Genomic DNA, 16,589 nt, shown 5'->3' on the forward strand with positions numbered 1-16,589 from the left:
ACCTATCATATAATATAAATTGTCTTTAATAGTTCTGATGAGTCGCTCCCAAACTCCTCCAAAGTGCGGTGATGCTGGTGGGTTAAAGGTCCATTCTATCTTCAGTTTTACAGCTTCAGATTTCGACATCCTTTCGTCGATTTCGTGGATTAGTTTGTTTAGTTGTTTTTCAGCTCCAACAAAATTTGTGCCATTATCGCTGTATACATGTTTGATCTTTCCACGGCGGTTTTGAAAGTTTTTAAAACACATTAGGAAGTGATCTGTATCTAACTTCTCAGCCATTTCAATATGCACGGCTCTCGTAGTCATGCATGTAAAGAGCACGCCCCATCTTTTCTCTATTGATCGTCTTACCAATACTTCAAAAGGACCGAAGTAGTCCACTCCAGTATTCGTGAATGGATGAGCATACAAATCTACTCTAGCTGCCGGTAATGGTGCCATTTGAGGTGGCAAAGGTTTAGCTTTCATTATAATGCATTTAGAGCAGTCCGTTTTTATTTTGTTGAGAACTGTACGCATGTGTGGTATATAATACCGTAATTGTAATGCTCCAAGTACTACGTTATCCGAACGATGAAAGTATTTTTGATGATATTCAGCAACGATCAAACGTGTTCCATGGTCTTCAGCAGGTAAAATCACAGGATGTATTGTATTCATTTGCAATTTAGTTGCATTTTCAAGACGACCTCCAACTCTCATTACGTTATATTCATCTAGTATTGGAGTAACCGCTGATAACTGTTTATTTCTAATATCAACATAACCGTTTAATTCAATGTCATGAATTTCCTTAGCGAAATGTGTCATTTGTATTTTACGAAACACAACTCTTTCTGCAATTTTTCGATCCTCATATGTTATATTGCGATTAAAATTAGATTGTATATTCAATCGTTGGTTTTTCTTGTATTGCAGCCAATCAACATATTTTTTCACAACACATTCCAACTGGAGTATCGTTTGATTCCGATGAATATAGAACTTGTTTGGTGCAATCCCACTACTTGTCTCAACTCTTCCGTTGACTCCTTAATCTTCCTGTTAGGATATTCGATCACTGGCTTCTTAAGGAATTGAGGTCCTTTTGTCCATATAGATTGCCCTTTGAAATCTTTTGTAGCTTCGTCGGCGGGATTTAATTCAGACGGTATATAACGCCATTGCTGTATATTGGTTGTATCTAAAACCTCAGCAACTCGATGAGTGACGAATATTTTATATCTTCTATTCTTCGGTTGTAACCATGACAAAACATTTTCCGAGTCTGTCCAGTAGGTAATACTATCTATTTTAATTCGTTGCTCGTTCTGAATGGTATTTGTCAATCTGGTTCCTAGTAAGGCTGCTTGTAGTTCCATTTTTGGAATAGACAACTGATGAATAGGTCCGACTTTTGCCTTTGCTGCCAATAATCGTATATAAACCGAGCCGTTTGCAATACAACGTAAGTATATAACTGCAGCGTATGCTCGTTCAGATGCATCTACGAATGTATGTAGCTCCAATTTTCCTGCTCCATCCGGTATTATACACCTGGGTATTTTTACGTTAGAGGCTTGTTGAATTTTCGCAAGCCAATTTTGCCACTGTTTGCTCAAATGTTTGGGTACTTCATCATCCCAGTCTAACTCGTCTTTGTGCAGCTCTTGAAGCAAAATCTTTCCCATTATCGTATAATTTGATATCAATCCTAATGGATCATACAAACTCATAACAAATGCTAACACCTCTCTTTTCGTGGGTAATCGTAGCGTTTGTCTTACTTCATTGCTCAGCTTCTTCAACGATAATCGATACCCGATCAAATCCAGTTTCGTGTTCCAATAGACACCAAGAACTTTTTCAGCACATGAATCCTTATCCTCTATTACCTTAATGTCGGTAGATTGGATCCGATCGCTGGATAAATTGCTCAGTAATTCCTTACTGTTCGATATAAAGTTTCGAATGAAGAATCCGCCATGTTGGTGTATATCGATGACGTCTTTGGTAATAGCGGTTGCCTCTCGAATGTTTGTAAAACTATCCAGATAGTCATCCACATAGTGTTGTTTTTCAATTGCCAGGGCTGCTTTCGGTTTCGATTCCATAAATGCTGCAGCGTTTTTATTTTTCACTGCTTGCGCGCATGATGGTGAACATGTCGATCCAAAAATCATTACCTCCATAATGTATACATCAGGTTCTCGATTGTTTTCACAATCTCGCCATAAAAATCGTTGAGCATGCTGATCCTCCGGTTTTATTTTGACTTGGTGGAACATCTCTTGAATATCTCCACAAACTGCAATACGTCCCTCTCTGAATCGCAGCAATACTCCAACGAGTGATGTAGTAGCATCAGGTCCAGACAAAAGATTAGAGTTAAACGATACGCCATTTATTTTTGAAGCTGCATCAAATACCAATCTTGGTTTTGGAGGTATTTTATTCTGGTTGTGAACTATAAAATGCGGGAGATAGTATGTTCTCGGAACCGCGTTAATTAGCTCTGAATGTGCTAGTTTTCTAGCATATCCCTTTTTCACATAATCAGCGAAGGTATTGATAGCCCAATCCTTCAATTTTTCATCTTGTTTCAATTTATTCTCCATAATCACCAATCTCCGTAAGGCTGTATGATAGCTGTCCGGAAATTGTACATCTTTGGTTTTCCATAGCAGACCGACCTCGTAACGGTTGTCTTTTAGCTTGATGGTGTTGTCGAGAATCTGTTGTGCTCTTTCTTCCTCTGGTGATCTTGGCAGTTTTTTCACTAATTTCACTCCAAAATCGTCGATTGAGAAGTATCGCTGCATCATTTTGCTCATCTCCTGTTCTTCCTGGATGACCATTGTATAATCTTGACGGTTTATGTTATACTCCTTTCCGTATATCACCCATCCGAGTCGCGTTTTTACTGCCATAGGACCATTTCCTTTTACCGTTTTGATGGCACTCAGTAATTCGCTGTTGTCCAATCCAATTAACAATGTAGGCTGAGCTTCCTTATAATCTTGAAGCGGAATGTCCTTCAAGTAGGGATAATTCTTGGCAATTTGTTCCATGTCAACTGTTTGGATAGGAAGATTTAGATCATGCATAGTCCGGGCCATCACTGGTTTTCCTATGCCCTTTATCCAGAATTTTACCCTCTTGCTTGAGCAGGATTTTAAACAATCCTGTGTCCATGTAAGCGGGTCAACTTTTCCTTCCAACTCTAACATGTTAGCCATTCTCTCGTCCAATAGTGTTACTGATGATCCTGTGTCCAGGAAGGCGTAGGTGTCTATCATTCTTTCGCCGTTTTGGACTGTTATAGGAACTATTTGATAGTAAAGGTGTTCCTTGCGTTGTCGATGAATATTCGTGGTTTCTTCGGGACCTCGTCGTACGTCAGCAGCCGTATCCTGATTTCTTTTATACTCCGATCTTTGATGAAGTAAGCGATTGTGCTCCTTGTTGCACCCATCGATTCCACATATTCCTTTCATGCTACAATTTCTCATAATGTGGTCATTGGAGTTTAGGCACTTGAAACAAATTCCTTTTTTAGCCAAAAACTCTCTACGTTCCAATGTTTTCATTTGTTTGAAATTCTTACATTGGAATAGCCTATGACTGGCTGAACAAAGTGCACATTTCATAGTTTGATGAACATTAACTCGAGGTTTCCTTTCCGTAGTCGACACACTGTTATTAGACTTTGGCATCATACGGGCTATTCTTGAATGTGGCAATAACCACTTATTCAAATCGTTGAGTGTTGGGATCGAAGTGTTGCTTTGGATCACTTCAACCCATTTCACTTGTATCGTGTATGGCAGCTTCTCTATGATTTCCTCTATTAAACGATGATCACGTAGATATTCCTTTTGGCCCAGCGCCTCCATATTCACCACCATGTTATCTAGTGCGTCTGATATATCCGGAACTACGGTTCGGCTGTCCTTTTTGATACGTCTCAGGTCGTTCAGAAGTTCTTTATATACAAGATCCTTCCTTCCAAAGCATTCTTCCAGCTTTTCGATTATTTTCGGAACATTCTCTGAGTTAATCATCAATTGTTGGACGGTTTTATACGCGTCCCCTTTCAGAACTTGTTCCAGGCGGTTGAGGTTCTCTAAATTTGAGAAACCTCCCTCTGCCGTTGTATCATGGAATGTTTTCTTAAATTTTGGCCAATCCTTTGATGCGCCAGAAAATCTGGGTAGGGTCGTCAATGATAGCCTCTTTAAATATATAGTCCAGTCACTAGACATACTCACTGTTTGGGTAAATGATCGATCCGTGGGCTGATTTGTTACTTGGCCCGAGGATGACGTTGAGCATTGGCCTTTCATAGTCGCCATTAATTTGTCCATTGCATCCAGTTGTTGTTTTATCTGCTCATCTTTCTTCCGAGCAGATATTTCCAATGATGCTAATCTTTGTTGGATCTGCACGCATTTCGGGCAGATCCATTTTTCTTCCGCTGTCGGCGCGACCGTTAAGTTAACACAACCGATGTGGAACCATCGGTCACAATCGTCGCATTCAACCATATCCTGTTTATGGTCTGGTTCCGAGCACAAACGGCAATTTCCGTTTTGATTTTCCACGAAACGTATCATGGTGTTGCTTTCAAGATACTCAGCCGTTGAAATAATGTATAATTCTCAGGATCCGTTTCCAGTTGTTTGTAATTACACTTTGCTCACTTTTCAAGGCGTTGAGCCTTTTTAAGCTTTCTTAAGCTTGAGAGATTTATTTTCTCGCTTTCAGGTTAGCACACTTTCAGAAAGCTTTTTAAACTTTTAGTCCTGTTGGAATTCTTTATCCAACTTATTCACTTCAAGGTGATTTGCACTTTCACAAGGCCTTTTAAACTTTTAGTCCTGTTGGATTTGTTTATCCAACTTGCTCACTCTTATGGCGTTGAGCACGCGCATAAGCTTCTATTAAGCTTTTAATCCTGTTGGGTTCTCTATCCAACTGGCCCTTTGCTCATTCTTATGGCGATGAGCACGCACTTATGAGTTCGTTGGTAATGAAAGGCTCCTCCTCTCTGGAGCCACCAAATGTAAAAGTTGCCCAATACGCAAACTCGGTTGAGCGAAGGAATCAACCTTTCTGAGTCTGGATTGGCAATTTACAAAGTTGAAGTAGAAGAAAAGCGTCACGAGAAATAACCTATTCCTGGAATAAACTGAATTGTCTGCCTTCGCACTAATTCCCTACGGAACGAGCCACGAACGGAAGCTAATCAGACTTATTCCTTTCAATAAATTGAACTGACTGCCTTCGCACTAATTCCGTACGGAACGAGCAACGAACGGGAGCTGATCAAAATATCGAACATCAACTAAGCGGGAGGATCAACGAGTACAAGATCTTCACGAACTCCGAGCGCAAATTATACAACTATTGCTGCGAACGTTGGAAGACTTGAATCTGAAGAACTCTCGTCAGTCGATTCAATGGAGGTGGTTTCGGACTACTTAATCGTAAGACACGATTCCAAAGACTACTTGCTTTATTCAGAGAACCTTGGGTTTTTATACAATTTTAGTTTATCCTAAATCTACCCTAAATTTAAGTCTAACGTGCGAAAGAAAGAGAAGACTATAAACGTCCTTGCTTCTTTTCATACAAGTCCTTTACCTATCGCTATCTGTATTTCAAAACATACGATATCCATAACTGCATTCTAAGAGCAACGGAGCCTAACGCGATAAGAAATGTGTGCGATTGTTTTCGGTTCCTTTCCTTTCTACTAGGTTTTATTGCACCAGGTTTTATTGCACCCGCTCCCGATAGGATTGTTATTTTAGGATCTTACACACGGTTCGCTCTTATCGTATAGTGTTTTTCTTCTGTCCTTCTTTCGATCGTTTACGATATTGAAATTAAATTGCTAAATTCTTTCGATTTCTTACAGCATAGTTGTAGGACGTTTGAAGTGCATTTTGTTTTTTTTTTTCAAATGCATCATAATACTTTGTTATGATAGTCAGTGAAGCATATGTTATACAAAGCTTCGGCTCGACATGTGGCTGTATGAATTTAATATACTCTGCACTGTTAAAATCGGTTTGTCAAGACGCTGTCGCCTCTAAAATCTGCTTACGGTATACGATGAGGTTCCTTCAATTGTAGGTGAACAGGGTCGAAGTCACATTATTTTCAAGGATGAGAACATGTAAACTATGCTAAAACCGCTCGCCCGTCGTTGGCCTGAGCTGAGTGTTTCATGTATGATAGGTTTCATTTTACGAATTGTAGTGAAAAGCTATTTCTAATAGATGGTGCTAGTACTTACGTTGTATAAACGCGATCCTGTTAAGCTAGGTGTTGTTAGAAGTCTGAGATTTCTCACTAGAAAATGGCTCTAAGGGTGGGTTTAGACTAGGGATATATTCATGTGAAGAAATATGATGAGATTTATAGAAATCGCATCAACCGTTTACACTAGCGTGAACTTCTATAATGAATATATTCATATTTTCGGTGAATTTATTCACCTGAAGTAGAACTGCATCCAACTTTAGTGTTTTCTCACCAGTGAGAAATTCACAAGCGTTTACATATGCTGAATTTATTCAAGTTATATATACCTCGAATAAGTGTATCATATTTATTCTCACCCGTTTACACCTATTTTCACGTGAATAAATCCATCTATAGCTATAGATCTCCCTAATGTAAACCCGCCATAAGACAGAATGCTTGACTTAGTCGGTGCGTCCGTTTTGAACACAAGCGCCAAATTTTACCTCGATAAATTCAAGAACGCAAGCCGGGTAAAATGTGAACTGGTCCGCCAATCATCGAAAAAATTGATTGATTCAGAGTTATTTCGTGCGATCGGTATGCAAACACTGTTTTGATTTTCCTGGAGCTAAATATTGCACAAAAACCATTTGGAACCAATTAAGAGGGGCTGAAATACCCATCTGGGAAACGCTGCTAGATAACATTAACCATTTGCGGTCGTTTGTCTGCTCTCAGCCACCACAGCTAGGAATTATAATGAATATTTTATTCAACAATGTGACATTTTACACTTTTTCTAAACAAATTTTAATGTCTAGTGATTCTGTTCACAAACCAATACATCGATTTTAGGAATAATGGATAACGGTACTCGGTATAAACAAAAGATTATTAACGTGGTAGGATATGACGATCTCTTTCAATTCCGACAGCAAAGGGTTAAAATCAGTTTAATTCTAGAACAAACAGAGCTACGTTTCATCAGTGATTTTGTATTTAATTGCGATATAACTCATTTATGATTTTTTCTAGTTATATGAGTATTCAAAAAGGATGCGCTACATCGAAACCTTCAGGCAACTCCATCTACGGTATCCGTCACTAAGCCGCGTGTAGGGTATATCACTAAAACAGTTGCAAGTCAATTGTTGGAATCATACTGAACCTTACATTCAATTTGAAAACTCACTGCAATCACAATTCGCAATAGTTTAACCAACAGTTTGGCACAAAATTGACCTACAGTATCGGAGAAACGCAACCAGCGCTTTTGATGTTCTCTGTGGGATGTCAAATGATCCGATTTCCTTCAGATGCTTTTATTATCTGCCTGATATGTTCGATCAAAACTTTCGCGCAATTTTCTTTTCGGTTGCTAAATGTTGCAATTGAAAAGAACACGTGTTAAGTAAAAGCGTCTATCTTTATTTCGTGCTCAGCTCAAACTAACTGAAGTGAAAAATCACGTTGCTAATGGTAACCATCCTAGTTCATGCCTACTATAGTAAAAGCAATTAGGGATGCTAATATCTCCCCCCTAAGAAAGAACATAGTCTTGAAAACGTTGTGGAGGGTTGATGTTTCGTTTTGGCTTTGATCGTGCCAGCGTAGAACCATGTACTGCAGAAAATGGTCCAGGTTGAATAGGCTCCGGTTCATCGTCCGGCAGTTCAGGATCGTCTGGAAGTTCCGGATCGTCCGGAAGGTCAGGAAATTTTTGTGCTGAAACAAAAGAAGAATTTTCGTCGGGAAACTCCGCATTTGTTGTGATTCCGAAATCGCCCAAAAGAATGCTCAGCGGTAGTTCAATTTCTGTTTTTTCTTGTTTTCCAGTGTCGTTGGTCCGAAGTTGATCGATGTGAGAACGAATTAGCCGCTTCCGTCCGGATGGTGCATCAAGAAGTACATTGTAATGTACATTCCCAATCGCCTCAATGATGACTCCAGATTGCCACTTCCAGGTGGTGTTGTTTTTGTTCGCCTTCGCGAATACCAGTGATCCGGCTGCAAGTTTCCGTGCTCGGCAAGGCTTGGCTGCTACCGGTGGTTGTGGAAGTATGTTTGAAGGCTTCAGCAAATCCAATGTTGTCCGCATTTTTCTGCCGTTCAACACTTCCGAAGGGGATTTGCCCTCGAGCAGATTGGACGGAGTTGCTCGATATACCTGCAGAAAGGTTTGTAGTGCTGCAGATGCTCGTAATCCTTCCCCCTCTTGGATTTTGCGCAGTACCCTTCCTTGTGTCCCACACGGTTGCAAGATTTGCACAGATGGCTGCTGTATGTGCAATCCTTCACGAAGTGCATCTGGCCGCATTGCCAGCACGGCGTCTTTGGAGATTTGGCTTCCGGTTTAAACGAGGGGTTGGGAACTTCTGATGGTCTCTTCTTCTCACTGATGGCGTGTACTGCTGCTTTCGAGCTGGCTGGATGCTCAATCAAGCTGGTGTCTGCTTTCAGATTAACGAGCTGCTGGAACTCGTCGATGAGAGTTTGAAGAGTCACTGGTGCGTCCGGTCTCTCGTTTTCCATCCGGGTGAGCAATCTCGTCCGAATATCAGCGTGCTTGGATGCCTTCAGTCCGGTCACGAAAACCAGACATTTGAACTGGTCGATTGTTAGGTTCGCAAAACCGAAATCTTCACACGCTCGGTTTACCTTTCCGCCGTAGGTTATGATGTCGTCTCCTTCGCTTTTCGCCAGTTGGAGACACTGGAACCGGCGTCGGAAAAGTGAGGTTTGTTCTCCGAAAATTTTGGTTAACGTTTCCACGGTCTCCTTGAACGTAACATCCTTAGGGAGCCTTGGAAGGATGTAATTCAAATACCGACTGTGGGAAGCGGTGTCCAATTTTCGCAGCAACAGCCGAAAATCATCCAAATGCTGCGCGTCGCTCTCGAAAAGGTCGGTATAGCGTGCGAACCACTTCTTGAATGTGACGCAATTTTCTGGGTTGAAAGAAAACTCGCTGATGTTGGAAGAAAATGCTTCGAACGTGTGTTCCGGATTTGGCTGCCTGGGAACTGCAAAGCGCTGCAAAGCGCTGCAAGAGTTGGGTGATTTGCAAAATCGCCGTTTGCATGTCCTGGATCGCTTCTCCGGCTGGTTCTCCTCCTCCGCTTGCCATTTTAGATGATGTAAGCTTCTATTGACTCCGATTTTCACTTTGTCCTCGTCGCCAAGTTTGTTGCAATTGAAAAGAACGCGTGTTAAGTAAATGCGTCTATCTTTATTTCGTGCTCAGCTCAAACTAACTGAAGTGAAAAATCACGTTGCTAATGGTAAACATCCTAGTTCATGCCTAAAAAACGTTCATCCTAGTTCTGTAATAAAAAAACGTTTTCGGGTTCACGAATAGTGTGCGTTATATATTCCACCTGAAAATCCATAATTATTTTCGCCTCCCAATGAAAGCACACGAAGCTTAACGCCGTCTACGCAAATATACTCTTCAAAATCAGAATCCGAATTGGATTACGATCCCAATAATACGTCAGCAAAAACTGCAGGTTTTCCATTTTCATTTCATAATACCCGGAACTTGACAGTTCAGTATAGTTGTAATGGTGAAACCTAGTTCGAACCCGTGAAACATCTCAGTGCTAACCCAACAGCTTTCGGGTTGAACCTAGTGCGAAACGCGGGAAGGGGGAAGGAGTAGCAAACCACCATAGAAACATTCCTTGCCCCCTGAAACCTCCACATGCCAAATTCGGTTCCATTTACTTGAATAGTTCTCGAGCTATGCAGAAATTTGTGTTTCATTTGTATCGGTTGTTATCAACGAACCAAGGTAGACAAAATCTTCGACCACCTCGTACTCGTTGCCATCCATCACAATACCAAGAGAGATTCTGTGACGATCAGCTCCTACTGCTAGCATGTATTCAGTCGAAGACGCATTGATCCCAAGCCCAATCAGCCCTGCTTCGCCCCCTGGGAGTCTCAAACGATTCGCACACTGCACCGCACACCGTTCATCGTTTATCGTTCATCGATGCCTCTATAGCGAGAAAATAGCAAAAAACAGTAATCTCTAAGTGCGCTACTGTTCACTCTGTTTCTGGTAGCGATGATTACGGTTGGAAGTGGTAGATGGGGTTGACGATCTCTAGAGAGAAACTAAGCTAATCTAATACGCTTATTAATCGAGAAATTAACGTTCCTATCTTCATGGTCATTCTCGGGGAGAAAAATGACAAGCTCCTCGGAATATGGATCGACAATAACCTGTACTTCAAGCTAAACTGGTCAAGAGCAAGATAATAGATCACCCGAGAGTGCTTGAATAAATATAAGGATCCTTAAGGGAGTCCCCGGGATGCCCTTTTGAATATTTTCAAAAGTTGGATAGTCCCTAGACTGGTGTTTGGCAGCGCCCACGCTAGAAAACCTGATGAATATGCTAATATGTTGGAACTCGCATACAACAATACCATTTGCATTATAATGAGTACGTTCTATAGCAGCTTCATTGGAAACCTTTTAACCGAAATAGGTGAACTTTCGTTCGTGATGGAGTACTTGCAGAGAATGGTTCATGCACGAATTTGATGAGAAGAATGCCCAACTATTGTATCGCTTGATATCAATTCAAGGGTTCAAGAGTGAGCACTAGGCAGCGCTATAAGATTCTGTGATATTCTGGAACCTACCTTATTGTTTGGCTCCTTTTTCATACCCGAGTCGTTGACAGAAGTGCATGCGACTTCACATCCCATCTAAATTACTGAAAGTGTAGGAGGTGGTTAATGATGCTCTACATACCGGCTTTGCAAGAAAATGCAATGTTTATATTTATGAGTCTGATTTCTTCTTCTATTTGTATTATAGAGGCTTTAAATATTCTAGTTCATTCGCTCTAAGCCTTGAAAAAAATCATTAGAAAATTGACAAAGAAGATCTTGGGATTGAACCCACGATCGTAACACATTTGGCTAAGAAGACCCCCGTTGGGTCCGTCACCGACGACCAGTATTGTAAACAGTCGATATTTTTGGTGACCATCACATACTGCCCTTGCGCGAAATTTACGGCTCAATATGTACTGAGAACGTGACCAAGAATGCATTGCTCGGCTCCAACAGTCACATCAGAAATAGATGCACAGCCGTAAACAAGGCCATCAGTTGAACGTTTAAATGTTCTCTCTTTCTATCGAATGTACGCAGAAAAGCGGTGAAAATATGTTATTTTCATTCTATCATTCGTGATCATAACCCTCCTTAAATTCCGGCTAATTTGACTGTAGTTTTAATGTCATTCGACTCCTAACGATATGCATTCTTTTTTCCCTTATTTTGCTTCCAAGCGTAGCTGCACACATACATTCACGTTCTTACTCACGCATCCATACACGATACTTACACGGATTGTTCATATCAAATCAACCGTAAAACTCTCCCCTATCAATTCCGAATGTGTTGGATGAACTTTAAAGCGGTGAGCGTTCCCCGTGAACACTGTTGTTACAGTTACAGTTGAATTTCACTCGTTGGGCTATCTTTAGTTGGGCTTCGATTTAGTTGGGCTCCCGTTCGTTGGGCTATAGCCCAACTAAATCGAAGACAAACGTCAATTCTGACAACGTAAATTTTTTTTCGAGGGGCTCGTGGATGGTGTTTTTAGGTTTAAAATAAATTTTAAATGAATCATTGAAATAAATAAAATCGAATGTTATTCAACAAAAACAATATTTATTTTAAACGTTTCAAACAAAATTAAACAAACCACGTAAATTCATTTTCAACAAAATGGTAGAGTTCTTCAACATGCTCGTTTTAGCCATTCAACTTCAGTGATTTTCGAACGTAGCGCGTTCAAACGGCATACTTCTGCAACATCATGCTTCATATAGCGAACTAGGCAATCAATTGACTTGATTGCATCGCCAAAATCAGGATCTCCGGTACTAGTAATGGAAGTATCAAACGAATTACTTCCATCTTCTGTGTCTACCAACCATTCTTCTTGCATTTCAGGTTGATCTTTCTTGAGAACTGATGACAAAATCTCGTCATCAGAGAACACTTCACTGGTTACCCAATCTGGATTATGATCAGCATCATACACCTGATCTTTGATCCACAGATCAATATCTTGCTCAGATGTTTTTGTTCCTGCCAAACTGTCAATCTTGGACACAAGCGCTTTGAAGTCATCATCGGCCGCTTTCGAGTCTACATTAACAGCATCCTCCGGCAAACCATCGATCAATTTCTTCCACGAATTACGTATAGTTTTGTCAGATATCTCCTCCCAAGAGGTTGCCAACCACGAAATACACTGTTGAAGATTAATCTTCTTCAGTCGTTCATCGAAACTAAAGAGGAAAGTACATAAATAAAACCTCAATTAGAATTTGAATTTAAATTTTGAAAAAGCACAGACGAAAAACTATCGTGCGCATAGTTTTGTGTTTATATTTGGAATTAATTACAAAAATTTAATGTTTAATATTTGGAAATTTACTTTAAGTGTTCGTTTTCCAGAATTAATGCGAGCATCAGTTTTCTTTTATACTTTCGCTTGATTGCATTGATGACCGCTTGGTCCATCGGCTGGCATTCAGCAGTTACATTTGGTGGGAAGTAGATCACTTGAATCAGTCCATCGTCACTCTGTAGAGATTCGTCAACGTCATAATGACTGGTGCAATTATCAAGAACCAGCAATGCCTTTGGCTCCAATCCTCTCTCGGCCGAAAATTTTCGAACAGCGGGGACAAACTCTTCGTGGAACCATTGACGGAACAACAGTCTGGTCATCCAAGCCTTTTTGGAATGATTATATGAAACGGGAAGTTCTTCGATGTTGATTCCTCGTGGTTTTGCAGCAGTGCAAATGAAATACAACGGAAGCTTTAGGGAACCATCTATGTTGGAGCAAGGCATAAACGTATACCTTGTCTTGTTTTGCTTCCGTCCGCTTGCCACGGTCTCATCACAGGTAACGACAGAGCGTGTGGCTAGGAGCTTGATGAACAAGGCAGATTCATCTGCATTAAAGACTTGGGATAGTGATAGCTGCATTTCCTGAATCTTCTTCTGTAGAACCTTCTTGAAATTTAGGTACGCTTCAACGTTTACCGATGCCTTTTCTCCTGTTACGGCTTTCACGCGCAATCCAAACCGCTGCTTAAAACGATGCATCCAGCCATCCGAAGCAGAAAAACCGTGCACCGCATAGAGCCCCCGGTCCTGGAACATCTTAAACAGCAGCTCCGCCTTTGCTTTAAGAATATCCACTGTCAACAAAATGTTGGACTGCCGCTGCTGTAAAATCCAGATGTAAATAGCTTCTTCCAGCAAAGGGAACGTCTGCTCTTTCAATGTTTTTCGATTATTTACACCATATTCCTTGAACCGCCTCACGAATTGCTTCTTTCTTTTGGATTATTCTCGTGACCGTAGAAGATCCTACGCCGTACTTCTTCCCAAGAAAGTCATGCGTACCACCTCCTGCTTCAAAATCTTCAATTATGCGAACCTTCTCCACCAGCGTCAGGAAATTGCTCCTCCGTTTCCGGTTAACGTTCGTACTGGATCCTTGCAAACCATCCATTTTGAGCCTGGCGATCGAAATGAACGTATATTAAATCTACGCTAATTTTAATATCAAACTTCATTAAGAACTTACCAATTAATCCAACCTAGAACGAAACTCAACCACGAATGAAATAAACGTCAGTGGTGTGAAAACTTTTCTGCGTTTCCCATAACAACAAACAATCGGTGTGACCCTCGATCGATTTTCGACTTTGACAGTTCAGCCCAACGAGTGAAAGTCTTTCACAAATTGGGCTAAGAGCTTAGTGCAACGAGTGAAATTCGACTGTACATGTTACAGAACGATGACCATCAAAAGAATAAAACGAAAAAATGTCGAAATGTCATATGACGTTTTTAGTTCGACGGTTCATTTTTAGTTCGACGGTTCATTTTTAGTTCGATTGTTCATTTCGTGATGTTCATTAATGACACAGCACATACGTCCCCATAAATAGTCATACGATGGTGATCAATAGAAAGACTGCCGACGACTCTTCCGCCATTGGGAGACTCGACGGCGACACTAAACTGTTATTCGAGTTTCTTATGAACCAGGCACCTTTTCGAGTGAGATTCTTGCCTTTAAGTTGGCATTAGAGAACCTTATCGGTGTTAATAACGCCGTGATTTGTTTTTGATTTTGCAAGTGTTTTCTCACCTGTTCAGGGTGGTAAAATCAAACACAACATCATTGAAGAAATTGCAGAACGGCAGAGAGACAGCCACATTACCCTCTATTGAAATTCTGGTCACACCGTATCCCAGGAAATGAGGAAGACGAACGACATTGTTCGGTTGAATATTTGCAAGGATGGGCGATAGGAAATTCTTGGACTTTTCTCCTAGGGTAACGACATCAAGCTTCCGTTGAAAATCCTTTTACAACAGTAACCTCGCCTGAGGTACCCTCTAGGGCACTGGCGCAATTCACGTTGCGAAATGTATTTGGATGGGGTATTGTAAACTCTTCAGGGTGTCTTGAGAAAGACAATTTCGCCTCTATCCACGTGTGAATAAAAAAAACCTTTTAATTTTTTCATTAGTATGTACAGTAAAACAATGATTCGCTTCGTTCAAGATTACCTTCTTTTATACCCAATAATTACGTCAACTCATTGTATTGAAATACTAATCAGCCAATCAGCGCGCGCCACGTCATGCAAAGAGCATGTATAATGAGCTTGTTGCTGTTGCAATTATTACCGGAAAGTGTGCACTGAGACAAGGGTCGACTAGATGATTCTAGAAAGCGCGTTTATTGGTTTTAGTTGGAACATTAGAACAAAGGGCGACTAAAAGGTTCTAGAAGGCATTTTTGTTAGTTTTAGTGGGGATTTAGTGTTTTTTTTATGTTATCAGGTCAGCTTCATGTCCAGTTGTTCGACGACGAATCAAATCTTAACCAAGCGGAGTATAATCACAATTGTATTCTGGGGAAATCCCTCTTGTAAAAGGGATAGACAGACTATTGAACTGTGTGAAAATAAGAGATTTTCATTTTGAGGTTGCGCTAGATTGAACAACGATGTCATTGTAAAATATAGAATATTTTTTTTTCGAACTTTTCCTCAAAGTTTTTCAAAAATTTCAGACGAATACAAAAAAAATTAAGATTTACCAACACATTTGGTGATTCATTTTCATTTATATATATTTGCTCATGAGACGCAATGTAGAATCAACTTCCATGGTGAAACTATACTAAAGATTCATTCCAAAGATTCATTCCGAATTCATCGTCTAGAATTCGAAGAATTTTTTTTTCTTTTTCAAAGAAATTTTCTTTTTCTTGAAGACATGTGGGTTAATACAAAACGTAGCGATAATGTTTTTCAGCGTAACTCCTAAACATACAGTATTGATGTATTTGGAAAAGTTGTTGAAAATTATAAGCAAATTCATAAAATTTCATGAACATGGTGGTATAACACGACAAACTTATTAAAAAAGCCTATCTATATATATATAAAAATGGAGTGATGTCTGTCTGTCTGTCTGATTCTTATAGACTCGGAAACTACTGAACCGATCGACATGAAAATTGGTATGTAGGGGTTTTTGGGGCCGGGGAAGGTTTTCGTGATATTTTGAGACCCCTCCCCCCTCTCTAAGGGGGGGCTGCCATACAAATGAAACACAAATTTCTGCATTACTCGGAATTTAACCAAGCAAACGAAACCAAAGTTGACATGTGAAAGTTTTAGGGTGCAATAAATGTTTCTATGATGGTTAGACAGTCCTTCCCCCACTCAAAGGGGGGGCTGCCATACAAATGAAACACAAATTTCTGCATTACTCGAGAATTAATCAAGCAAATGAAACCAAATTTGGCATGTGGAGGTTTTAGGATGCAATAAATGTTTCTATGGTGTTAAGATACTCCTTCCCCCTCTCTTAGAGGGGGCTGCCGTACAAATGAAACACAAATTTTTGCATTACCCGAGAATTAATCAAGCAAATTAAACCAAATGAGGCATATGGAAACTTTAGGGTGCAATGAATGTTTTTATGGTGGTTAGATACCCCTCCCCCTCTCTTAGGGGTGGCTGCCATACAAATAAAACACAAATTCCTGCATTACTCGAGAATTAATCAAGTAAATGGGCGGGACGAAGTTTGCCGGGTTAGCTAGTTTACTATAAAAAAGACAATAAATTAGAAATATTTTTTTAAATATCTCGGGAATGGCTGCATTTAGAAGGAGATTGACAAAGACCTTTTTTGTTTCAAATTACATCAGAATTCATAATTCGTGGCTAAAAATAATTGTTAACATACAAAAATTCGAAGTTTCGAAAA

The 16,589-nt window shown here is 40.2% G+C and overlaps 2 protein-coding genes across 8 annotated transcripts in view; one reads left to right on the forward strand and one right to left on the reverse strand.

The window, feature by feature from the left end:
• LOC129771896 (transcriptional activator protein Pur-beta) overlaps window positions 1-16,589 on the forward strand; it is a 40,375-nt gene that overhangs the window by 11,623 nt on the left and 12,163 nt on the right. The window lies entirely within an intron of this gene.
• On the reverse strand, window positions 942-4,601 carry LOC129765875 (uncharacterized). Its single transcript, XM_055766312.1, has one exon. The coding sequence runs from the start codon at window positions 4,599-4,601 to the stop codon at window positions 942-944; it is 3,660 nt and encodes a 1,219-aa protein (XP_055622287.1).

This window comes from Toxorhynchites rutilus, chromosome 2, assembly GCF_029784135.1.
Source record: "Toxorhynchites rutilus septentrionalis strain SRP chromosome 2, ASM2978413v1, whole genome shotgun sequence".
Lineage (NCBI taxonomy): Eukaryota > Metazoa > Arthropoda > Insecta > Diptera > Culicidae > Toxorhynchites > Toxorhynchites rutilus.

Bases quoted from the DNA above. Each gene is read 5' to 3' on its own strand.
- LOC129765875 (XM_055766312.1), bottom strand. From the start codon at position 4,601: ATGATACGTTTCGTGGAAAATCAAAACGGAAATTGCCGTTTGTGCTCG.